Source organism: Neovison vison, chromosome 4, assembly GCF_020171115.1.
Source record: "Neovison vison isolate M4711 chromosome 4, ASM_NN_V1, whole genome shotgun sequence".
NCBI classification, from domain to species: domain Eukaryota; kingdom Metazoa; phylum Chordata; class Mammalia; order Carnivora; family Mustelidae; genus Neogale; species Neogale vison.
The window spans coordinates 68242433-68270086 of record NC_058094.1 but is presented as its reverse complement, the minus strand read 5'-3'; the positions used below and the strand labels follow the sequence as shown (position 1 = coordinate 68270086).

At 36.6% G+C, this 27654-nt stretch overlaps 1 protein-coding gene across 1 annotated transcript in view; it reads right to left on the bottom strand.

Moving 5' to 3' along the window:
- Positions 1–27654, bottom strand: part of ARFGEF1 (ADP ribosylation factor guanine nucleotide exchange factor 1) — a 158069-nt gene that overhangs the window by 15408 nt on the left and 115007 nt on the right. Inside the window, exons 23-33 of the mRNA XM_044245495.1 lie at positions 23913–24003; positions 18722–18762; positions 18459–18628; positions 17733–17884; positions 17420–17592; positions 16463–16623; positions 15371–15501; positions 12396–12525; positions 11160–11295; positions 10941–11079; positions 8990–9062 (exon numbers count right to left, since the gene is read on the bottom strand). Of these exons, the coding sequence (XP_044101430.1) occupies positions 8990–9062; positions 10941–11079; positions 11160–11295; positions 12396–12525; positions 15371–15501; positions 16463–16623; positions 17420–17592; positions 17733–17884; positions 18459–18628; positions 18722–18762; positions 23913–24003 (1397 nt within the window). The remainder of the gene's footprint in view (positions 1–8989; positions 9063–10940; positions 11080–11159; positions 11296–12395; positions 12526–15370; positions 15502–16462; positions 16624–17419; positions 17593–17732; positions 17885–18458; positions 18629–18721; positions 18763–23912; positions 24004–27654) is intronic.

Here is a 27654-nt window from a genome sequence, read left to right as displayed (position 1 = left end):
GCAAACTATATAAACCAATTAATAACAACATCAAAGAAACACATCAACAATAATACAATAATAGTAGGGGACTTTAACACTCCGCTCACTGAAATGGATCATCCAACAAAAGATCAACAGGGAAATAAAGGCCTTAAATGATACACTGGATGAGATGGACATCACAGATATATTCAGAACATTTCATCCCAAAGCAACAGAATACACATTCTTCTCTAGTGCACATGGAACATTCTCCAGAATAGATCACATCCTCGGTCCTAAATCAGGACTCAACCAGTATCAAAAGATTGGGATCATTCCCTGCATATTTTCAGACCACAATGCTCTGAAGCTAGAACTCAACCACAAGAGGAAGTTTGGAAGGAACACAAATACATGGAGACTAAACAGCATCCTTCTAAAGAATGAATGGGTCAACCGGGAAATTAAAGAAGAATTGAAAAAAATCATGGAAACAAATGATAATGAAAATACAACAGTTCAAAATCTGTGGGACACAGCAAAGGCAGTCCTGAGAGGAAAATATATAGCGGTACAAGCTTTTCTCAAGAAACAAGAAAGGTCTCAGGTACACAACCTAACCCTACACCTCAAGGAGCTGGAGAAAGAACAAGAAAGAAACCCTAAGCCCAGCAGGAGAAGAGAAATCATAAAGATCAGAGCAGAAATCAATGAAATAGAAACCAAAAAAACAACAGAACAAATCAACCAAACTAGGAGCTGGTTCTTTGAAAGAATTAATAAAATTGATAAACCCTTGACCAGACTTATCAAAAAGAAAAGAGAAAGGACCCAAATAAATAAAATCATGAATGAAAGAGGAGAGATCACAACTAACACCAAAGAAATACAAACTATTATAAGAACATATTATGAGCAACTCTACGCCAACAAATTTGACAATCTGGAAGAAATGGATGCATTCCTAGAAACATATAAACTACCAAAATTGAACCAGGAAGAAAGTATCAATCTTTTGATACTGGTTGAGTCCTGATTTAGGACCGAGGATGTGAAATACAAATCAAAAGCCTGAACAGACCCATAACCAGTAAGGAGACTGAAACAGTCATTAAAAATCTCCAAACAAACAAAAGCCCAGGGCCAGATGGCTTCCCGGGGGAATTCTACCAAACATTTAAAGAAGAACTAATTCCTATTCTCCTGAAACTGTTCCAAAAAATAGAAATGGAAGGAAAACTCCCAAACTCATTTTATGAGGCCAACATCACCTTGATCCCAAAACCAGACAAGGATTCCATCAAAAAAGAGAGCTATAGACCAATATCCTTGATGAACACAGATGCGAAAATTCTCACCAAAATACTAGACAATAGGATTCAACAGTACATTAAAAGGATTATTCACCACGACCAAGTGGGATTTATCCCAGGGCTGCAAGGTTGGTTCAACATCCGCAAATCAGTCAATGTGGTACAACACATCAATAAAAGAAAGAACAAGAACCATATGATACTCTCAATAGATGCTGAAAAAGCATTTGACAAAGTAGAGCATCCCGTCCTGATCAAAACCCTTCAAAGTGTAGGGATAGAGGGCACATACCTCAATATCATCAAAGCCATCTATGAAAAACCCACTGCAAATATCATTCTCAATGGAGAAGAACTGAAAGCTTTTCCACTAAGGTCAGGAACACGGCAGGGATGTCCATTATCACCACTGCTATTCAACATAGTACTAGAAGTCCTAGCCTCAGCAATCAGACAACAAAAGGAAATTAAAGGCATCCAAATCGGCAAAGAAGAAGTCAAATTATCACTCTTCGCAGATGATATGATACTCTATGTGGAAAACCCAAAAGACTCCACTCCAAAACTGCTAGAACTTATACAGGAATTCAGTAAAGTGTCAGGATATAAGATCAATGCACAGAAATCAGTTGCATTTCTCTACACCAACAACAAGACAGAAGAAAGAGAAATTAAGGAGTCAATCCCATTTACAATTGCACCCCAAACCATAAGATACCTAGGAATAAACCTAACCAAAGAGGCTAAGAATCTATACTCAGAAAACTATAAAGTACTCATGAAAGAAATTGAGGAAGACATAAAGAAATGGAAAAATGTTCCATGCTCCTGGATTGGAAGAACACATATTGTGAAAATGTCTATGCTACCTAAAGCAATCTACACATTTAATGCAATTCCTATCAAAGTACCATCCATCTTTTTCAAAGAAATGGAACAAATAATTTTAAAATTTATATGGAACCAGAAAAGACCTCGAATAGCCAAAGGGATATTGAAAAACAAAGCCAAAGTTGGTGGCATCACAATTCCGGACTTCAAGCTTTATTACAAAGCTGTCATCATCAAGACAGCATGGTACTGGCACAAAAACAGACACATAGACCAATGGAACAGAATAGAGAGCCCAGAAATAGACCCTCAACTCTATGGTCAACTAATCTTCGACAAAGCAGGAAAGAATGTCCAATGGAAAAAAGACAGCCTCTTTAATAAATGGTGTTGGGAAAATTGGACAGCCACGTGCAGAAAAATGAAATTGGACCATTTCCTTACACCACACACAAAAATAGATTCAAAATGGATTAAGGACCTCAATGTGAGAAAGGAATCCATCAAAATCCTTGAGGAGAACACAGGCAGCAACCTCTTCGACCTCAGCCGCAGCAACATCTTCCTAGGACCATCGCCAAAGGCAAGGGAAGCAAAGACAAAAATGAACTTTTGGGATTTCATCAAAATCAAAAGCTTTTGCACAGCAAAGGAAACAGCTAACAAAACCAAAAGACAACTGACAGAATGGGAGAAGATATTTGCAAACGACATATCAGATAAAGGACTAGTGTCCAAAATCTATAAAGAACTTAACAAACTCAACACCCAAAGAACAAATAATCCAATCAAGAAATGGGCAGAGGACATGAACAGACGTTTCTGCAAAGAAGACATCCAGATGGCCAACAGACACATGAAAAAGTGCTCCATATCACTCGGCATCAGGGAAATACAAATCAAAACCACAATGAGATATCACCTCACACCAGTCAGAATGGCTAAAATCAACAAGTCAGGAAATGACAGATGCTGGCGAGGATGCGGAGAAAGGGGAACCCTCCTACACTGTTGGTGGGAATGCAAGCTGGTGCAACCACTCTGGAAAACAGCATGGAGGTTCCTCAAGATGTTGAAAATAGAACTGCCCTATGACCCAGCAATTGCACTACTGGGAATTTACCCTAAAGATACAAACGTAGTGATCCAAAGGGGCACGTGCACCCGAATGTTTATAGCAGCAATGTCCACAATAGCCAAACTATGGAAAGAACCTAGATGTCCATCAACAGATGAATGGATCAAGAAGATGTGGTATATATACACAATGGAATACTATGCAGCCATCAAAAGAAACGAAATCTTGCCATTTGCGACAACATGGATGGAACTAGAGCGTATCGTGCTTAGCGAAATAAGTCAAGCGGAGAAAGACAAATATCATATGATCTCCCTGATATGAGGAAGTGGTGATGCAACATGGGGGCTTAAGTGGGTAGGAGAAGAATCCATGAAACAAGATGGGATAGGGAGGGAGACAAACCATAAGTGACTCTTAATCTCACGAAACAAACTGTGGGTTGCTGGGGGGAGGGGCGTTGGGAGAAGGGGGGTAGGGTTATGGACATTGGGGAGGGTATGTGCTTTTGGGTAAATTGGAAGGGGAGATGAACCATGAGAGACTATGGACTCTGAAAAACAATCTGAGGGGTCTGAAGTGTCGGGGGGGTGGGAGGTTGGGGTACCAGGTGGTGGGTATTATAGAGGGCACAGCTTGCATGGAGCACTGGGTGTGGTGAAAAAATAATGAATACTGTTTTTCTGAAAATAAATAAATTGGGAAAAATAATATCTTTACATAGAAAAAAAATAAAAAAAGGGACTTGTATTTTTTACGCTATTTTCTGTACTATCAAAAAAAATTTTTTTTTTATTAACTGGGTATTCTTCTATTTTTTGTTTTTAAAAAGTACTTCTTCACCACATCAGTCCTGGACATGCACCTGTGCCGGACTGTCACACATGTCACACTGCTTGCAAGTTTGTGGAGATAAAGGAGAAGACTGACTGTTGTTCCAGGAAAAGGTGGAAGACGGCCCAAGTTCTTGAAACCTGGTGATGCCACTGTCATTGATATGGCTGCTGACAAGCCTACTTGTGTCGAGAGCTTCTCTGACCATTCTCCTGTGGGCCATTCTGCTGTTCATGACATGAGACAGACAGCTGCTGTGGGTGTCATCCAAGCAGTGGACAAGAAGGCAGCTGAAGCTGCTAAGGTCACCAAGTCTGCCCAGAAAGCTCGGAAGGCTACATGAATATTATCCTCAATACACGCCACCCCAGTCTTAATCAGTAGTAGAAGAACGGTCTCAGAAATGTTTGTATCAGTTGGCCATGTAAGTTTAATAATAATAAACTGGTTAATGCTACAATGCATTGTAAAACCTTCAGAAGGAAAGGAGAATGTTTTGTGGAACTTCTGTGTGTGTGTGGCAATTTTAAGTTATTAGTTTTTAAGATTAGTACTTTTAAATGGAAACCACTTGATCAAAAATCTATCCCAGAATTTTCAGTCCCATTAAAACAAAAGTTTACTGAAAGAAACAAAAAATAAGTTAAGAAGTAGTCCTTTAGTGCATGGCAGGAAATATTCAGCTCAGAATGACAGTGTGGAAAATACTGCAACTTACTGGCAAACTCGAAGTTGTACAGAGAAGAGAAAGCAAAGGAAAGCAGAGTGAGAGAAGCAGTGGCAGCAGGAGCAGCAGCAGCTCTGAGAAGGCAGCAGCAGCTCACAGAGGAGACCGTGAATTGGTCCTGAGGGGCACCGCTGGCTCCCTCTATGCAACCAGCAGCAGCCCAGCCTCTGAGCACTCACACCACCACATGTGGTTCCAACAACTTTATGTGCACTACCTGACTTAATTCTAATCACAAGACTCACTCTAACATGAGGTTAGGTAACTTGCTGAGGCCACAGAACCAGTCACTGCAGGGCCAGGATTTCATTTTGGTCTCAATCAAAGCCCACACTGCCAACTACCATACTATATGGCAGAGGCAGCAAAAGAGAAGCCCACAAAGCAAGCAGGGGTGGGCCAAATTTAAGAAAAACAAAAAAGAGAGCAAGCCCATTCCGGGCTTGAAACAGGACTTCGTAAGTGCTGGAATCTGTAATGAACAGACACCTCTTGCAGATCAGGGTCATGGAGCAATGTGGCCCCAATATACCACATGTGACTGTTCTCTAAAGATCAATTCAGAGTAGAACTCTTCTGTGAAATCTAACTTTCAGCTATTGACAATTATTTAAGAAATTTAAAAGTTGTGTGCGGGGGGGGGGGGGGGGGGGAGGGTACAAACTGACCAAAGGACACTAGTATGCTACCTCTGGCCTCTTGGGTTTAAATTTAATAAGGCCAGATTAAGTAATAGTACTGTTTTAATGGTAATTTCCTGATTTTGTTAATAGCACTGAGCTTATGTAAGTACTTTTTTTTTTTTTTTTAAGGAAAAACACTAAAGAATTGAAGGAATAAAGGACATCTTATTTTTAGCTTTCAAAGAATTCTGAAAAGTTTGTGGAGTGGGGGTGGGGCGGGACAGTGAGAGCAAAAGGAAGGAAGGAGGGACGAAATGATAAAGCAAATGTAGTAAAATAACATCTGGAGAAAAGTGGTGTCATGTAGTTTTATGTGTCAGCCTGGTTAGGCTATAGGATCCAGTTACTCAGTTCCAACACAAATCCAAGTGTTGCTGTGAAGGTATTCTGTAGATGTGGTGAACAGCTACAGCCCGCTGACTTTAAGTAAAGGATATTATCCTCAATAATATGGCTGGAGCTTCACATGATCAAGTGAAAGACCTCATGTCTCCCAAGTAATTCTGCCTGTGGACTGCTGCCCGAGTTTCCAGCCTGCCCGACAGATTTCAAATTATTGCCACCCATAATTACAGAGCCAATTCTGTGAAATTTAAATTAAAAAGAAGACAGATATACGCACATACATATAGTATACATACATGCATGGATAGATACAGATATTTCCCACGGGTTCCATTTCTCCGGTAGAACACTGACTGATACAGATTCTGATACTGTGAAGTGGGGCACTGCTATAACAAATACGTAAAAATGTGGAAGTGGCTTTGGAATTGGGTACTGGTAGAAGCCAGAGGAGTTCTGAGGCATATGACAGAAAATGCCTAGATTGCCTTGAAGAGACTGTTAGTAGAACATGGACATTAAATTCAATTCTGGTGAGGATGCAGAAGGTGGTGAAATGCATGATGGAGAAATCTTCTGCCTTCTGTCACCCTTAAAGAATACACATACGGTCATGGAATAGAATGTGCACAGAAATACGAATGTTACAAGTGCTTCTGGTGAGGTCTCGAAAGGCAATCGGGAACATGTTATTGAATAATGGAAGAAAGGTGCTACTTGTTAAATAAGTAGCAGAAAATCTGGTTCAATTGTGCTGTACTACTTGCGTGGAAAACAGAACTTGTAAGTGATTAACTTTGATATTTAGCTGAGGATATTTCTAAGCAAAAGGTTAAAGATGTGGCCCAGTTTCTTCTTGGTGTTTACAGAAAAATGTGAGGCCGGAGAGATACTCAGGAAGGAACTACTAGGCAAAAAGAACCTACCACTTGATAATTTGGAGAATCATGGCCTATCCAGATTGTGAAGGATGCTAAAATCGGAAAATTCATCGTTACCAAAACATTTCTTCGGATAGTTAGACAACATTTTGATGAAAGAGATTAGATGTGTGTATCCAATGGATCCAAGGAGAAGCTTGGAACAGAGAGAAAGTTATCCAGAAAGGTTCCATAAATAACACTCTTGAGAGACCCACGGGATTTTGAGAATGATATACTAGCAGAACACAGCCAGCCTAGACTCACAGGAACAGACATAGGATAAAAGGAAGGTTATCAGATCTCTGGGATTCTATAGGCAGGCTACATGGCTACAAACACATGCTAATCTTTTAAGAAGAAGAGCTGCTGGGGCACAAGAAGGAGCCTCGGGCCCAGAAGGCAGAGTATCAAGGTACAGAGAATTATCCTCAGGCCTTGAATTTTTTTTTTTTTTGAAAGATTATTTATTTGATTGAGAGAGAAGACAGAGAAAGAAGAGAGCATGAGTGGGGGAAGGGGCAAAGGGAGAGGGAAAAGCAGACTCCCCACCGAACAGGGAACCCGACTTGGGGCTCAATCCCAGGAACCTGGGATCATGACCTGAGCTGAAGGCAGATGCTTGACTGACTGAGCCACCCAGGAGCCCCTCAAGCCTTGAGAATTAATACAATTTGCCCTGTTGGGTTTTGAACTTGTTTAGGACCAGTGACCCTTTTATTCCTTCCAATTTCTCTCTTTTTGAATGAGGATGGTTAGCCTGTGCTTGTCCCACCATTATATTTTAAAGCAGGTAATTTGTTTTCTAGGTTTATAGGTCCACAGATGGGGACAGAAGATGCCCCCAGAAGAGACCACATACATGATCTAGATGGCTGTGATGATGAGATCTGGGACTTTAGATATGATGTTTAGATCAGATTTGGGACTTATTGATGCTATAATGAGTTGAAACTTTTGGGAATACTGAAATGGCATGAATACACATTTTGCCTGAAAGATGAACAAACATGAATTTTTGGGTGCCAGAGGGTAAAGACTGCAATAGGTTGAACAGTGGCCCCAAAACAGTATATCTAAGTTGGAACCTCAGGTACTTACAAAGGTTACTTGGAAAAAGGGTCTCTAAAGATGTAATTAAATTAAAGATTTTGAGATGAGTTGGCTTATATCTTATAGATACTAAAGAGATAGCTAGTGTCCTTAAAAGAGAAAGGAGAGACAGGTATGATATGTAACAGATTTGACTTTTACACAGACATTTAAAAATGGAGGGAGAGACTGGAATGATGTGTGTACAAGTCAAGGAACACTGAGTGTTGCCAAGAGCCACTAGAAGCTGAAAAAGGCAAAGGAAGATTCTCCATTAGAGCCTCTAGAGAAAATGCAGTCCTGCTGATGTCTTAATTTTAGGCCTTTGGCCTCCTAAAATGAGACAATATATCTGTTGTTTTAAGCCACTACCATTTGTTGTGGTAGACCTAGGAAATAAATACATTGGGTGAAGGGTATATTAAAATTCTTTGAACTGTTACTGTAATATTTCTCATAGGTTAAATTATATCCAAATTAAAAATTTAAAATAAATATCCAATAATATCTTTAGCTTGGCATGGAAATCCTTTTTAATTCTTCTTCTTTTTATAAGTAGGCTCCATGCCCATCATGGAGCCCAACACAAGGTTTGAACTCAGGGCCCTGAGATCAAGATCTGAACTGAAATTAAGAAGTGGATTCTTAACCAAATGCACCATCCAGGTGTCCCTTGGCATGGAAATCCTTACATAATCTCATGCCTGGCTCTTGAAATTCTCGACATCATTTTATTCTGTCTCAAACTGTCTACATTATAAAATAATTTAAAATACTTCCTTCATGGCACGTACAGAGATAAATTTTAGTCACCCAGGAATTTACCATTATGAAGCTTAACCTAAGGATTCTGGACAAATTTATGCCATCTTTTTATTTTTATTTTTTTAAAAGATTTTATTTATTTTGACAGACAGAGATCACAAGCAGGCAGAGGCAGGCAGAGAGAGAGGAAGGGAAGCAGGCTCCCTGGAGAGGAGGGGAAGCAGGCTCCCTGCTGAGCAGAGAACACTATGTGGGGCTCAATCCCAGGACCCCGGGATCATGACCTGAGCCAAAGGCAGAGGCTTTAACCCACTGAGCCACCCAGGCACCCCTATGCCATCTATTTTAAAGACCTGGACTCACAGAAAAGAATTTGGCCCATAGTAAAGTTACTTCTCACAAGCAATTTTAAATATGATTTATTTATGAAAACTTACCAGCTGTTTTTCATTCACAGGAGATGGAGGTGGGGGAACAGTTTCTCCAGAAGAGGGACGCCAGGTTAAGAGCCTTTAAAATACCAAAGTCACACCAATCACTGAGTGTGAAACAGGACACATCCAACATGTTTTGGAACAGGCATAAAAGTCACAAGAATATGCCCAAAACAATATAATCCTTCTCTGACTACTACTGTAGTAAAAGTTTAAAATACTATTTCCAGAAAACAGAAATCAATCAACTAGCACGTAATATAATCAAAAGGATACTATGGGTCATCAGTTAAAAAAAAAATTCTGAAAAGTTTCAAACACTTTAAACTCACTTTTTCTAAGTAGTAATGTCATTAAATATTTCCTAAAGTGAGATTGAGAAAAGTTTGAGACTTTTCAAAAATTCACAGAATTCTTTAGATTCTATTTTTTTTAATGTATAAAAATAAATGAAATAAAAGTTGGCCCAAAAGAAGAAACTAACTTGCCATCCCTGACTGGATACTTAGAATAGAAAGATGACTAAGGCCCAAGTTTTTGCTTCTGAGAAGCAGGAGATCCTGGGAAATGGAGTAGACAATGGTAGATATAGCATTTCAATTCAATATGGAAAGACCTCTGGTATAGTTATTTTCTATTAAAAAATGCTTATTAGATGATCTTTAAGATCACGTATCTTAACCTGCATTTGTAATCCAATAAATTAAAACAGAGGCAGTTCCTAAAACAAACAAAAAAATAAGAATGTTCAGCCTGGCTGGTTTTTATTAAGACTTCACAGGGACAACAGCTAGGCAAGACTTCATACAGTCTTTTGACATAGATGAACTCTGACAAAAATGGATCATTTGTCAAGTACATTACATTGTTCCAATAAAATGTGCACTAAAAAATAAGAAAAGTTTGACCAGTATTTGTCCTTTCAGTATAGACCCACCTACAGACTGCTTTCCTAGAGGTATGTCCCTTTTGTTTGACTCCAATGTCCTATTTATTAGGATACTGACAAGGGGATCGTATCAGTGTAAACATATTTCACTCATGTCAAGAAAAAGTTTATGACGCTTAAAAATCTGAACTCCTAGTTTTCATATATTGCTTTATGTCAGTACATACAAATGTATCTACTTAAGATGCTTTAAATAAGATTTTTTTTTTAAAAGAAGGATTTTATTTATTTATTTGACAGAGAGAAATCACAAGTAGGCAGAGCAGCAGGCAGAGAGAGGAGGAAGCAGGTTCCCTGCTGAGCAGAGAGCCCGATGCGGGACTCGATTCCAGGACCCTGAGATCATGACCTGAGCTAAAGGCAGAGGCTTTAACCCACTGAGCCACCCAGGCGCCCTGCTTTAAATAAGATTTAAAACATCTTATTAAGTAGATTTAAAAACAGTAAATCTCAAGTAAAACTTTCCATAGGTCAGAGATCCCCAAAGTTTGAGCTGGGAAGTAAATTCAAGTACGTCCTATAAATAATCCAGATGCTATTAGTCATTTAGTGAGACTACATCTCAGTTTCTCCATTGATAAAAACTCCTTCACCACAATTCAATTCCAAACTAATTCATTAGAAGAGGATAATTAACTATAAAATATATTTACAAATAAATTTTCCTTAGATTATTCAGTCTATAGTAACTGAAGTATATGTTAAGTTATTTTGTTGCTTTTTTAAAATTCAAAACCACTGCTTGCTTTAAGCTGGATAAATAAAACCCTATTAAAAAGTATAATCACCTCAATACGATCCATGATCATATGACGAATCAGACTGAAGTGTTTGATTATAAAGAATTTAATTCAAGTATCACCTATGGTTTATAGGAATCTGATTTGAAATAAATACAAATTCATGGAACACAGAGGTTTTTTAAAAGAATTAGTTAAAAAAAATAACTAAACTTTTTATGTCTATCATTCAATATACAAATATAAAATAAAGTAAAATCCTTACGCATGTGGGATTGTGGTTTTGAAGATATCCAGTGTGCAGTTACAAGTTTTATCCCAGATTTCTAGGGTAAATTTCTCACCATTCAGAATAACGACATTCTCTAAGCAGTTTGTACCAGATCGTGCTAACTGCTCATTGTCTGTAAAGAAAAGAGCGATTCATTTATATATTGTCAGGGCCACATTTAACACTTTGTGTCACTATTTGCTATAGACGTACCTTGCTGCACACACCAGTAGAGCTGGGCAAAAATATCATCCAAAAGTACATCACTGAGTACCTCTAAATACTGAGTGAATACATCACAGATCGCATAAAGTGCATGATTACAAGTTGTAGTCATCCATTCAGCTTTCTAAGGGAAAAAAGTCATTAAAAGAAGGTCAGACCATTTGTCAACAACCAGAATTAAAGAAGAAATATGCTTGCATGTTTAAAAGCTAAGGCTGTCCATCTTCCTTTCAGACCACTTAACTTCCCTCTAGAATATTACATTCACCTCAACTCACTGAGATCTATTTTTCTCCATTATTCTGTAACAATTTATGTAAAGTAATTAAATTTTTTGCATTATTTTTTGATTTTAAAAAATTATCACTGAATTATCTTGCTATTAACATTTAACTCTTCTCAAACAATATGCATGAATATCAACACCTGGCCTTGCTCCATAATATGACAGAACATAAAAGGGAAATAAAGAGGAAGGAAATAGGAATTTATCCAAGTGGGTTTCGCATAAATTTAAAATGAAACTTTCATGTAGTATGGTTACTTGAAAATACCATAAATGGTTAATAGGACCATACAAAATAACTGTAAATAATTTATTCTTCTCAAATACATAAAGGACTAATCTGGACTAGTGATAATTTTCATGTACAGTTTTGTGCCAGTGCATATACATATGTCTACATTATCAGATGTTTTCAGTAACAGTCTACCTGTAGATTCAAAAATCACAGATCTAAAGTAAAACTTGCTGCAGGCCACACAGTTCCTAATGTTTCATTTAATACAGCTGTATGGGACAAAACAAGAAAACCTGAGGCTCTCTCCGTACATTTATTGAGATTTATGCTATAATTGGTTTGTAGTAAAAAACACTGAAATAAAATAAATAAAACTTATTACTATCTATTCTTTACTTCAGAATAAGAAGTCACTATGAATATAAAGAAAGCTACTGGTATCTGTAGTTTTGGCAATATTATAATGAGGAAAGAAACTGGAAGTTCAACAAAAACACTGAAAACAACCAATTCATTAACTCAGGTCTATCCCCAAATAGGATTCTTCTTTTTATAAAGACATAACTTTTACTTATTATAATGAACAGCTCTCCAGGAACTTTTTTTCTTTTCTAAGTACTTGATTTGATCTACTAAACTGTATTAGGGAAAATACTCAGAACCTTTTAACTTATCTGTGTTAAATGAAATTTTTTTCTCTTACCTCTGTCTGCTGTTCTGGCAATTTCATGTTGTCAAAGATTCTGAAAACAATTCTAAATAAATCCTGCCACCAGTGTTTTTCATAAGTGTGGCCATAAGTTTTCATTATCTCGAACATTACTGTTAAACCCCTAAAACAATAAAACACAAGTGGGAAGCTATAACACAAAAAATATGCCATTATCAGAATACCCTCTTAAAATAGTTCTTAGAGGTCATAAAGCTACTAAAAAAGTTTAAAACTGGTTTTAAACTAATAAAAGGTATTCAGTTTTAAGAAATTTCCACTGTAAAACTGGTTTCTTTGGGATGCATCATGTAGGAGAAAATTCCAAAGGACTTGGCCTTAAAATGTTTTATTTCACTTTTCTCCCACTCCCATGCCATCATTCCAGCATTTTAAGATTGTAAATGAAATTAAAGATTGCGAATAATCATCATAAAATTGGTTTCTGGGAATTTTTTTTCAAAGAGTTACAGGACTTTTAGCATACAGGACTTTTAGCTTACATTTTAATTGTTCATAGATTATCCCTGAACTAAAAGATTTATAAAACTGATCCACTAAGACATTCATGTGGCAGTTTGTTCCCTACTATATGCCAGGGATAGAACAATACTTGGCACATAATAAGTATTTATTGAACAAATAAACTGCTTAGTATCACATGCACTGTCTTTTGAGTGTTACAATTAAAACTCAACACTGCCTTCTTGATTCCTTATTATCTTCCTTTAAATAATAATCCCTTCATGTAATCATTTAAAAACTTGATCTGTTCTTTATATGTTACTTTCTTCTAGCAAAATAGGTATCTTTCCAGTAAGAAAAAGGTCTAGATTTCTAAAAATTCTGATGGTAAGCCAAAACCAAATGTTATCTGAAAGACTCCATAAGGACTGGTTCACAGTTCAGCTCATTTGCTGCTATGCTACCTCTGGGTCTGGCACGTAATAGGCTCTAACTATTTGTTAAATAAGCGTGCAAATGGTACTTTGGTCCTATAGCAAGTTCACAGCAGTTATTTGATCCATAAGTACCTAATGTGTATAATGAAAAGTAAAGGAGCCATAGTAAAGAAATTCCTGTGGAAGTAACATACTCTTCTTTTGGAGAAGCCTGCTGGAATTCATGTTTCCCCCTACAATGGAACAAGGCTCCCTCTTCCTCCATCTCCTGAGCTTGAAATCCAGATGCTAAATCCCACAGCTAGGCATAAGGGGATGTGGGAATCCTGTTTTTTTTCCAGGCCCACAAAGCAAACACAGAGCTACAGAGGTTTCCATGATTTTCACAGTTCAAGAAACCTTTTTGAAACAATACTTAAATTGCTGGTACAGGGAAAAAGAGTATGTGAGACTCTAGGTTAATTAACCAATCCTAAATCTATAAAATTTTAAGGTAATCAGATGAGAGCACATGTGAAGGTACTATGTAATTAACCTGTTACACAAATCATGGTATTACATTTTTTTAAATGTAATCTAAGATCAGTCCTTAAAGATCCTGGAATGAAGTAATAAAAAGCCATTACTGAACAAAGTTTACTCGTGTTTTTCCTCTCCTTTATTAACTAGAATACATATTTTCTCTTCTCTTTTAACAACCAGAATTCCTTCATAATCTCAAGATAGGATATGGCAAGAAGGAAAGTGGGTGGTCCCAGACAAGAACAGGCTCAAAAACTAAGGAAGCAGGAAGATCCTTCATCCCCTCATCAAATAAATTTCTACAAAGAAACAAGGGCGGATATGTGCGTGTATGTATGTATGAATGCCACGTTTATCTGATGTGTCTATCATGATGTATTAGCTGCTCCAATAATATGGCTGGTCAATTCAAAGCTATAAATCTCAGTAATTTAGTTTACATGAATCAGGGGCTATCTTGAATTTTATCAAGTTCCTAACAGGTCTACTGCCAAACAATTTTCAATGTCTAAAATGCTGTATACTGTTCTTGTGATTATGAAATTCTATTACAAATTCCCAAGGTCTGAGTCCTATTTTGGACTGCTTACCTAATTTTATAAAAATTTCCATGATAACAAATAAAAATGAAGTTTCTTAGGATATGTATCAAACTCCACCTTGGATGGGGATGAGGGTGGTTGTGGTATAAGAGAGGAAGGAGAGATTCATTCCTTCATTATAGTTCTATCACTGATATCTTACAAGTCTCTATTTACTACCTTTACAATTAAAAAAAATCCAATAAAGTTAATTGCCCAAATGATTAATGATTCTCCCTAAAAAGAAGATGGGCTTTATAGATTTTATTTAAACATAAAATTAAACTCATGATGCCTCAAGCATTTGTCGACAGGTAACAGGATATACAAATCAGTCATGTCAATTTGGCAGTAAAAAATGTAGGATAAAAATTTTCTATGGGATTAACATGAGCTGTAACTAAGTGTGAACTGAATCCTCATCCAGTTACATTATATCCACAGAAGTTTCTTTACAAATAAACTATATACTCATATAGATCTTTTAATGAGAATATACTTTTAAAAGAATATGCTTCTTTTTTAATAGACCTACATTATTCAAAACTTTGTTACTCTGAAGACCAGTCTTCAAAGAGAAATGGTTCTTTATCTAAAGTTCACCAAGGATGTGCAAAGAGAAATTCTTTTAGCATTCATCAGGAAATAATTTTGCTACTAACTTCAATTTTTAATTAGAAACAATTGTATGAAAAGACAGAATGTGTAAACTATTAAATTAACATAGAAGCCAAAACTCAAAGTAGTATGCTCGACTAAAATCTGAAGAAAAAGTAGTATTTCCATTTTTACTGTTGCTCCACTTAACATATTTTAAAATCTGCCTATCAAATGACTATATTTGATAAAACACATAACTTATGGACTTATGGCCTTCAACTACTTAACTTATGTTCACATAAGAGAAGTTAAATGAAGTCAAAATGAGCCTTTCAAAATCGTAGTTACAAACACTGATTGTTACCTGGTTCTTACATCTAATTTGCATCTATTGATGATACAGGATAACTCAAAGAGAATTGGGAACCATCCTCTCACCCAAACCCTGTCTTCCGGCGCCACGTTCATATCATCACTTGTGTACTCCTTGAAAGCCTTCAAGAAGAAAGGTAGATATACTTAAGGTAAAACATAACACCTGTGTATTATTTCTCCCCCCAAATTTTTTAAATGCTCTACAAATCAAAAGTGAGTCAATTTGATAAACAATTTATAGCAAGATAGAGATTGTAACTGTCTATGAAGAGCACTGCACTAAAGTCCTGAAGTTGGTTTCAGTTTCAAATCTTTCATCAGCTTTTCTGTATTATTATATTCAGCAGGTTAAACCAGGCTTCCATTTTTATCCTTTCCCTGGTTATGACACATGCAGCCTTATCAGCTACCCTGGGAAGTATGAAGGTCAAATGAGTTGATGCATGTAAAAAGTACTAAGCTCCCCCATAGGTACACATTAGTACGTAGTAAAAAATCTTTCTACCAAATTCTCTTGATGATAGTTAGAGATAGATTCAGATATGCAAGTTAAGGCTGGCGGCCAGGTTGCCAATTCAACTTTTACTTCAGTGCTTGAGTCCATGCTCATCCATAGACAGCCAACTTCAGTACTGTACAGCACCACATGCAAGATATAGTATGGGCTAATGGCTAAAAACATGGGATTCAGTTCAAACCCTAGGTCTCCTTTACTAGCCCTGCAACCATGGACATATTTTTAACTTCTTTGTGCCTCAGATTCCTTATCTGAATGGGGCTATAACACTACCTATACCATAAAGTTAAGAACATTAAACAAGTTAATACGTGTAAAGTACTCAGAAAAACACCTGATATCTTTAGTAAATGACAGCTATCATTACACTTGGAAAAACAAACACCTGACACCTTTAATAAATGATAGCTATCACTACTAATCACTTAGGTCTGAAACAAGTTCAGATAATTTGGGGTTTACTGAAAACTAAATGCTTCATATCCCCTCAATTCCCAAATAAATTTTGATCTCAGACTGGAAATAAATACTCAGAAAAATTTGGTTTACTAAATGACGCTATACCTGAGGTCTATCAGACACATATTTTGCACAATGGCGAATAAGTCGAATTGCTTCCATACTTGTGTCTGGGAAAGCTGCATTGCACGCAAATTCAGACAAACACTTCACTGCATCCTGGAAAGAATCAATGGTCGCGGGAAAGTGTTTTTCAAACACAAGAGCTGAAAGGATGGAAAATATATCAAAATAATTTTTTCAATTATTATTAACTGCAACAAAAAAAAAACCAACCCCAGAAGTTAAAGCATACTTAAAGGTGAAGGGTTTTGATGTCTAACAGACATCACTTCATATCTGTCATTACTGCTTACTTGACTGTCTTGAGTAGTGGGGAAAGGTACACAATGTTTTCTTTACACTATAAAAACCCAACACACAATACAGTGACAGTACAGTAGGTACTGAATCAGTAGCTGCTGAGATCAATATACAAAACTACGTTCAACCTATCTGTACTGCAGTCTCTTAATCTATGAAAAATGATGACGGTCATCATTATCATCTTTCAGACAGGCTTAACTTACAACCTCGGTATTTAATTCTCCCTTATAGTCAAAGGAGGCTGTATAACGGAGTGGTCAAAAACCTCTCCCTTGCTTTGAATCCCAAGTTAACTCAATCATGCACCCCATGCAGGTCACTTGACCTCACTGGGTCTGAGTTTCCTGATCTATTTAAAAAGGGATAGTTAAGATACTTAGCTCATAGAGTTGTTGTAAAGACCAAAGGAAACCCATTCAATGTGCTTACTGTTCTTGCCATTGGTAAACATTCAATAAATGTTAACTATAATAATGTAATAACAATATTACTATCATTACGAACTCTCTACAGGCAAACCTTGTTAAACTGAAAACCCAGAATAGGTCTGTGATCTTATATTTCTATTATTTTCTGAAAACATTAAAGCTTTGCTTTTTTTTTTTTTAACTTGAATGCAGGCAGAAGAATACTCACTGACAATGTGTCCTGTTGTTTGGAATGCAAGTTCCACTATGCTTTCATCTTGATCGGATGCAGCTAGATGAAACACAGAGAAAATGTTCTTCCATCCAGACCGAATGTTAGCAGCTTGAGAATTAACCATTTGTGCTATACACCGTACAACCATATCTCGAATTGTTGGAGACCTAAAATATTAATATAATTGCTTGGATATGCATATATATAAAACCCATCAGTTTTTTTTTTCCTTTCTTCTGTTTTCCCCCCTGCTGTGGAAAATAATAAGGTATTTTTCTGATATTAAGCAATTCAACAAATATAATACCTGTTCCTTTTCATTATATGTTCAAAGGGTCTTAAGAAATCCTTCTGGAATCTGAAATTAGCAAGCTCCCCTTTTTCTAAAAACTTCATTGACAATTGCCTCAAGGAGTCTACTGCAAAGATAGCTACATCTTCATTAGGATTACAGCCAACCTGTAATGGCAACAGAAATATAGGGTGCTAATGTCAGCCATTTAAGTCTATTTCTTCATTTTTGTTTTAGAAAAAAATATATCACTAAGAACACAAATTGGTAATTCCTAAAATTCTCCACAAAGGCGTTAAGGTGTACTAACAATATTTTTCAACAAGAAAAACATATTTTATTTTTATTTTTTTAAGATTTATTTATTTATTTGACAAACAGAGATCACAAGTAGGTAGAGAAGCAGGCAGAGAGAGAGGAGGAAGCAGGCTCCCTGCTGAGCAGAGAGCCCGATGCGGGGCTTGATCCCAGGACCCTGGGATCACAACCTGAGCTGAAGGTAGAGGCTTTAACCCACTGAACCACTCAGGCACCCCAAGAAAAACACATTTTAACTAAATACTTAAAACCTACAGCAATCATTTAAAACAGAACAAAACAAAACAAAACAGGATTCAAAGGTTGCCCTACTTTTAATTACAAAAATGTAATTTAAAAAAGGTAGAAAAGGAAAAAAAATCTTAAGGAATTTTAAACAAAAAACATTACAAATGTAAGCAAATCCTACAATTATTCAAATACCTTATTAAAATGATCACCAATAACTTCCCAAATTCGAGACCACTGCAATCTTATTCTTCCCATGTTGTAATATGATATTTCTACTATTTTTTGTAGACTAAACATTCTTGGATGTGTAGTGGAAAGTAATTCATCCATAGACACAGCACAGAGCCAACGGACAAAATCCACTATAATATAAATAAATTTATATTTTGTTAGCTTAACTTTCAAGTCTTTTAGCCAAAAACCAATTTATAAGTGAAATAAATGTATATACTTACCAATAGCATTTCCATCTAGCCTTGTAGACCCTGTAAATATTCTAAAGAAAAGAAACATAATTCAAAAATTTATAAACTCTTACATCTGTTATATCAATTCAAAAGTAGCATGAGGTACTTGCTACTTTAAATCTGGTTTAGAAGAACAAAAAATCAGGTAGTCAACTAAATTTTAATATATCATTTCATAACAAGTATGGTTTGGATGTTCCTCCCTCCCTTCTTTGCATTCAGAAATATAATAAAGAATATATTGTTTTAATTTTATTAGTAAGCTTACACAAACACTAGATCAACACGAGACTCTAAAGATAAGGAAAATATCAGTTTGTAAAACTAACTGACCAACTGGCAGAGTACAAAACAGAAGGTATTTTTCAATCTTTCCTGATTATCTACTAGCATTAAACATGTTCTTAAGATGAAAAGTTCTTTGTTTTTACAAGTAACATACATTTGATTAGAAAACTCATTATGTTAAATTATAAGCAACCTAACAGAAGCTTGCAAACAGTCTCTAATAGTTTAACTAAGAAGTGGCTAAATAACTTTTCCTGGAAAATTCAAATGTTTGTAGAGTTAAGCTGTGTTGTCCAGGTTTGCCCAGCTTTCTTCACTGAATTTTTTCTTTGTTTCAAAGTTTCATGTAAGATTTTGGCATAGACCTATTAGTCTTCTTCTAAAGTCTGCATTTTTACTGATGCTCCGGGTTTGAACCAAGGGTTTGATGCGCCTTCCAGGGTGAACTGATATTCCTCAATTTATACTGTGTACCATAGGATTTGCATGGCAAAAAGGAAACGTTAAAGGCAGAAGCAGGTCAAATATTAAGCTTAGAAATAAAAGTAATCTGGGGCATCTGGGGGGCTCTGTTGGTTAAGTGCCTTACTCCTGGTTTCAGCTCAAGTCGTGATCTCAGGGCCATGAGACTGAGCCCCCTGTTGGGCTCCATGCTTACCACGGAGTCTACTTGGGATGCTCTCTCCCTCTGCCCCCCTCCCCACCGACCCGCTCACCTCTCTCTCTAAAATAAATAAATCTGAAACCAAAAAAAAAAAAAAAAAAAAACCAAAAAGAAAGAAATAAATAAAAAATAATCATAGTAACAATAATAGCTACCAATAATCAAAAAGTGGGTACTATTTAAATAAAAAAAAAAAAGTGGGTACTATTCTAGGTGTTTTATGATATATCCACTCACTTAATAATCACAAACAGCCTGTGAAGTAGGGACTAGTATACTTCTAATTTCATAAAAATAGAAACTGAGGAACAAATATATTTAATCACCTCCTCAAAGTTACAGAATTAGTAAATGCTACAGCCAAGATTCAAACCAGGAAGGGCATACTCCAGGGTCCACCCTCTTAACTACTTTGATATACTGCTTCACACTTACCTGAGCAAAACATAAACACTTAAAATATATCCTGTTTTTTTCCCTACTATGTCCACTATACCCATGTTGTAAGTATATCATGATTTTTTAACCTCAGTGCCCTTGAATGTCTGTCCATGTGTCCTGGCAATGAGTAACGTATTTGACAAAAACTGACAACGTGATGACTCATACCCTGATCTCCTGCTAAAGGAATATTTTAAGATTTCCTCTATTGCTCTTGTCAGTAGAACAAAATAATTCAAAGATCTGGCTGAGAACATCATCTGGGGGGAAAAGTAGAATAATAAAGGCCTCATTTAATCAGTGGTTAGACTGGGTCCAGAGATTAAAAATATACAAAGCCTACAACTTCTCACATGAACAAAAATGAAAATGGCTGGCATACACATTATAAATGTCACTAGGCAATTTCTCAAACTACAGGTATTCTCATAGGTGATGGCTATAAAAAAAATAACCACAATGACAAAACTAAACAGTAAATAGGAGAAACAACAAGAAAAGGGAGAAAAGAAAAAAAAATTCTTTAGACAGAGAAGGAAGCAAACTACAAAGAGTAAAGGAGTAAAGAACAGAAGCAGAGATGGAGATTATATGCAATTACAGTGGAAAGAAGCAACAAATTCTCTGAAGGCCCTAAAATGATGGGGAACAAAGACAAAGAAATACCAGTAGCAATCAGACAAGTTTATAGAGTCAGGTGACAAAAGTTAGAGGGAGCATGCATCCTGAAAAAGGGCATTCAAATTCCTACTCACTTTGGTAGCCTCTGAGGGGTCACTTTATCTCTAGTAATGCCCCGCTACAGATAGGCCATATGGTAGGAGCTTGGCAGTCTGTGAAGGCATTTCAAGTTCACCTTCATAAACTAAGGCAAGAGAACGTAGCTATGTTTCACAAAATCAGTCTATGAAATGGATTTTACATTCCCTGTATGAAAAGCCAAGGACCAGAATCTTGTGTGTTAATATCAAAAGACATGTCCAGGGGGTGGGGGGTTGGATGAGCCTGATGGTGGGTATGAAGGAGGGCACGTATTACATGGAGCACTGGGTGTGGTGCATAAACAATGAATCTTGGAATGCTATAAATAAATAAATAAAATAACAAACAAATAAATAAATAACATGTCCTGAAAACTATGGGCAGGAAAACAAAATGAGAGATTACTGCTTCAGCCACAAAATGAAAAGCAATGCAGCAATACCAAAAAAAGAAAAAAAAAAGAAGAAGACAAAGAAGAAGAAAGAAAGAAAGAAAGTTGGCAAAACCTGCAGATTCTGGACCACATAAACTTCAAACTGTATGCAATACAGAGGCAAACTAAATTACTGTACATGTAAAAAATTTTTACAGTGAAAGTATCAGAGTTAACACTTATTTCTAAGACCTAATCAGAAGATATTATGAGCAAATGTAGTTGGGGATGAGCTACATGTATTTTCTGAAGGGAGACAGAAAGTTCCAAAGTGTGAGATGGGTCAGTATAAAGATAGATCTGGTGTGGTTAAAATTAATAAAAACATAAACTATATGGGACGCCTGGGTGGCTCAGTTGGTTGGACGACTGCCTTCGGCTCAGGGCGTGATCCCGGAGTCCCGGGATCGAGTCCCACATCGGGCTCCCAGCTCCATGGGAAGTCTGCTTCGCTCTCTGACCTTCTCCTCGCTCATGCTCTCTCTCACTGTCTCTCTCTCTCAAATAAATAAATAAATAAATAAATAAATAAATAAAATCTTTAAAAAAAAAAAAACATAAACTATGGTACTGGTTTTTAACTTTTAGTGGTAACTCATTCCTGGACAAAATGGATTCCTGTCCAGTTAGAATAGCTTTAAATAAAATCATATATTTTTTCTCTTAATAAACAGGCACTATAAATAATTAAGCAAAAAAATTTACTTTGATTTTAAACATTTACTTCCTACACTTGTCATTATTCAGAACACCAGACCTAAGGACAAGAAAACGACTTGTTACAAGTACAAAACTTTCCAGGATGATACCTGACAAAGTTCACAACACTGACTTGAATACCTCCTAAGTTATCTGACTTAGCTTATGAATTTAGAGTCAGAATATTACATATGAAAATATACTCAGATAGTGAGAAAGAAATTCAGAAGAAATTTAATGAGAAAGTTAAAAGCACCACACAAGAATATAATCTAATAGTAAATTAAAGATGTAACTTTAAATGCTTACATTACGAGTTAAAATTTAAATGTTGAGGTTTTGTGTAAAATCAGACATTGGATTTATGTTTGCAGAAATTATCTGGTGATGACGAGTTTGAGACAACAAAGTACTAACAGAATTTATGTTAAGACTCCTCTAAAATACCTTAAATTCTTAAAATGGAGAGGCGTATCATTTACTCAAACGAGTGGTATGTCTCCTCACAACAAACAGTGGATGGATGGATAAATTAGAACTGGCTTTGGTCATATAAAATATACTATGGATATAAATAGTAGGTAAAATGTTAACTCTTGCCTGAAGAGATTCTCATAATGATAGTAAAATCATCTGGAAACAAGCTACCCTGAAAGCAGAAGGGCATACATTATTACACTGCTCTCCAGCTGTACATGCAGGCAGAGAGGTGGAGAGGATAAGAGCGTATGCTCAAGAAGACCTGCTGCCTGAATATATGTCCTGGCACCACTCCTCAAAATTCTTTGTGGATGAAACAGTTATTTCAACAATAATCAAGATAAGATTAGTTGTGGGGATGAGCAGGTTATTTTGGCACCCCTGTCTCAGCTTCCTCACTTATAAATTAAGGACAATAATAATACTCATCTCATGAAGTTGCTGGAAGTATTAAGTGATAAGTAATACCCAGAAAGTACTTTAAAAAGTGCCAAGCACATGGTAAACCTTCAAGTCATACAGTGAGTATTAGAGGATATGCAATCTTTCTTTAGCCTTCACCAGGAAAAGGCAAATGACCTCCTTCCCTTATTAAAAAAAAAAAAAAGAGTCTGCAAGTGAAGATTACAAGTTCTTTTCAAAGAAAAAGTAGCAGGGTGTATTTCCAGGGTCAGTAGCCACTTAATACTCTAGTTCAGTCTGTACTAAAGAGCAAGTAGTTTTATCTGAAGTAAAATTCTGGATTAGCACAAGTCTCCAAGAACCAAGAAAAAATACATACTATACATCTACAAGTTTCAACAGAAGTAATAAAAAAATCTGAATGTCAGTGTTGTAAAATGTTAAGTTTCAAATATTTGGGCATTCATCTAGAAAAAGCTTATCTTCAAAAGAACACTTAGTATGGGGTCACTTTTAGAAAATAAACTAGAAATGAGAAATACTTGGTAATAAGACACACTCTGAAGTCCTTTCCAAAGAAGTCTGCAATGAGAATTGCCAGCAAATCCATCATTTACCCATAATGCAGTCTTACATCAAATAGAACCTGAAAGATTACACACCATTTTCATTAAGGAATAATGATACCAATTTGTCTTCTATAAAGAAAATAAAACATGTGTTTCTTTTTCATCAAGATAACCATTTCCCTAATGCCCATTAATTTCTAATTTATATTAATGTAAATTTTCATACTGTTTATCTCCTTCAGATATTCCATGATCTAAAGAGCAAAATTATAGGTACTTCACCATCAGATCACCGTCTAACACAATATATAGTCTACTACTTAAGGAAAGTTATTTTGGCAATAATTTTTCTTTTTTTAACCATTACAGAGCAAAATGTACTTAAATGTTATAGAATTAAAATAGTATTCATTTGAAAAAGGAAAAAAATAAATACTTTACCTATCTACAGCAACAACAACACTTTGAGAACTGGTTTCTCCGATGGATTCCTGAATACTTGCTATCTGCTTCCAGTCCACATTGCCTCCGACTACCACACATAAAAGAGAGTCATTTCAGTTCGAAAATAATTCAGTGGAAGAATATACTTAGAGTTCTAAAACATATTTCTGAAATCAGTTATTTTCCTATGAAAGAAACAAAGCTTTGGGTAAACAATTTTTTTGGCATCAGTGACCTATCAAGGCCAAATGCGCTTAATCAGCTATACTAAATGGCATATGGACATGGATTGTTATAAAGACAAATTGTGCTTCCAGAGATTAACAAATTAGCGGCACTGAGAATTCAGACCACAAAATTAATGACAGTACGCATAATTTCCCTTAACGTTTAAGAAATAGTACTAACTGTAGTTCCAATGTTATCTTCTTAGGATTCCCAATTCCATATAATTAGATCTCTCTTTTCAATCTCCAGTCCTCTATTTCCACACGCTTTTTGGAAATTTTAACTGTATTTTCCAATATCTTCTTATTTAAAAGAATCATTTCTCTTTCCCTCCAAAATCAGTTCCATATGTTGGACAGCAGAACAATTTTCCCAGTTTTCAAACTCTTGACCTCAAAATCATCTTTTTTTTAAAAAAAAGATTTTATTTATTTATTTGACAGAGAGAGAGAGATCACAAATAGGTAGAGAGGTAGGCAGAGAGAAAGGGGGAAGCAGGCTCCCCACTGAGCGGAGACCCTGATGCGGGGCTCAATCCCAGGACCCTGAGACCATGACCTGAGCCAAAGGCAGAGGCTTTAACCCACTTGAGCCACCCAGGTGCCCCTCAAAATCATCTTTGATCTTTCCCTTCCTCAACCAATCACTAAATCTTTCTTTTGAACTGTTTCTGGAACCATTCCTTCATTTTCATCCCTACTCAGTTTAGAGCCTTGTAATTCCAGGGCCAGATTATGGACAGTTTCCTGACTGCTTTCCTTGCTGCTAATTTTTCCCCTCTTCAATCTCTCTTTCTAGTCTCCTGTCAGATTAGTTCTTCTATCTCATCATATTCATTCTGCTCACTATGACTTTCAGGATAAAGCATAAACTTTTAAAGCCTAGCATTTAAGGCAGTACCCTTCAACATTCTAGCCATTACAAAATCTATTCAGGCCATCCCTCAACTATCTAAAACCCAAACTGAGTTCTCAGGAAGGATTCCTCCCATTTTTCCTCTGAACGAAGCATTTACTTAAATAAGTAATAGTCAGATAAAAATTTCTTCCATACAGTTTCACATAAATTACTATGGTGTGTTAATGCTGCCTTCTCAACACAATTAAAAGTTCCCTTAGGCAAGAAACCAGGTCAAACACATCATTTTTTTGTTGTTGTTATTTCTCGGCATCACTCCATATTAAGTCCAAAGGAGATACTAAGAAATAGCTGTTGACTCAACTGATCAGATACTCACTAAATGCCTTTATGACTGCAACCATAATAGATGATGATATTATTTAAAGCAGCTGAATTCCAATTCTCTACCAGGAACTGAACAATATAAAAAAGATGTGATTCTTGACCTCAGAGAGTTTATAATTTACCAGGAGACACAGACCGAGACAGACTTATAATCACCTTTAGTAAAATGCAGTAATTCCTTCATCGACAAGATAAACTAATGACATTTAATACAAGCTTTGCTAAACGGAACTAATTTTGGTAGGGGAAGGAGAATAGGGGTATTAGCTCATGGAAAACCTTCATATATAATGATATATTAATTCAAGTTGGACCCAGAAGGATAATCATGTAGAAAAGGAGCAGTGTATACAAACTAATGGAAGGATGATAGTAAACATCGTTTGTTTTTGTTTTTTTTTTTAAGATTTTATTTATTTGTCAGAGAGAGAGGAGCGAGAGTGAGCACAGGCAGAGAGAGTGGCAGGCAGAGACAGAGGGAGAAGCAGGCTCCCTGCCAAGCAAGGAGCCCAATGTGGGACTCGATCCCAGGACGCTGGGATCATGACCTGAGCTGAAGGCAGCTGCTTAACCAACTGAGACACCCAGGCGTCCCTAAATATCATGTTTTAACACACTTGGTTAAAGCCATAATGGAGGATCTAGCTGGGGACAAGAGAGATGGGACAGAACAGTAGTAGGAAATGAAGCTAGAAAGAAAGGCTAACCTTAAAACGTGAAGAACTTTGACTGTTATGCTTAGTGTACTGCTTTTGAAAACAGGGAATAATATGGGGCAGCTGGTTAAGCGACTGACTCTTCATTTCAGCTCAAGTCATGATCTCTGGGTCCTGGGATTGACCCTATGTCAGGCTCTCTACTTGGGAGGTAGTCTGCTTCTCTCCCTCTCCTCCTTCTCTGCCTCTCACCCCTGCTCATGCACATGCGTGCGTACTCTCTCTCAAATAAATAAATCTAAAAAAAAAAAAAAAAAAAGACTGAAAACAAGCAACAATAGACTTTTTAGAAGACTGACATAATGCAACCTGGTTTTTTGTTTGTTTGTTTTTTAAGATTTAGTTATTTATTTGACAGAGAGGGAGAGAGAGACACAGTGAGAGAGGAAACACAAGCCGGGGGAGTGGGAGAGGAAGAAGCAGGCTTCACCACCTAGCGGGAAGCCTGATACGGGGCTCGATCCCAGGACCCCCAGGATCATGACCTGAACCGAAGGCAGACGCTTAACAGCTGAGCCACCCAAGCACCCCAGTGCAACCTATTTTCTCAAAGATAATTTTGGTACTATCCGTAGAACACAGCAAAATAGAAGATACTAGAGCTAGAAAGACAAAGAGTCTATTTCTATAATACAAATGAACAACCTGAAATAAGTGACAAGAGAACTGGAGTGGTTAGGAGAATAGTGTCAAGCAACACTTGGAGCACACTGGCACATTACAGGAATTTAATGAAGAAAAATCTGTAAGAAAAAAGTAATGCTCATAACCACTAACTTCTTTCGTGTACCATCTGAATGTCCTTCCTAGAAAGCTTTTATTTTTATATTTAAGAGCTTTTATTTTTATATTTAATATAGTAATCTGTAATCATTAAGAAATATATTTAGAGGAAGCAAAAAAATTTTGTTTACCAATCCAAAGAACCTATTTCAAAAACACATGGAACCTTCAAAGATCTGTGTAACAGCACACCATGATAGATTAATAGTTCCATCTTTACCAAACAAATTACTCAAAAGCACAAATACTTAGATAAAGAACAAAGAGGTAGGAGTGAATATTCACTTAAGATTTGTATGTCCAGGGGTGCCTGGGTGACTCGGTGGGTTAAAGCCTCTGCCTTCTGCTCTGGTCATGATCCCTGGGTCCTGGGATGGCACCCCGCATCGGGTTCTCTGCTTGGCAGGGAGCCTGCTTCCCTTCCTCCCTCCCTCTCTCTGCGTGCCTCTCTGCCTACTTGTGATGTCTATCGAGTGAATAAATAAAATCTTAAAAAAAAAAAATTTGTATGTTCAAAGCACTGAATTTTTAAACTCTGACATACACCTTAAAAGCATAGTATGGATATAATTCTAACAATCATATGCTACGTGGGGGCCTGGGTGGTTTAGCTGGTTAAGCATCTGCTGGCTCAGATTATGATCTCAGGGTCCTGGGGATCAAGCCCTCTGTCAGGCTCCCGGCTCAGCGGGGAATCTGCTTCTCCTTCTGCCTCTCACTTGTGCTCTCTTTCTCTTTCCCTCTCAAATAAACAAATAAAATCCTTT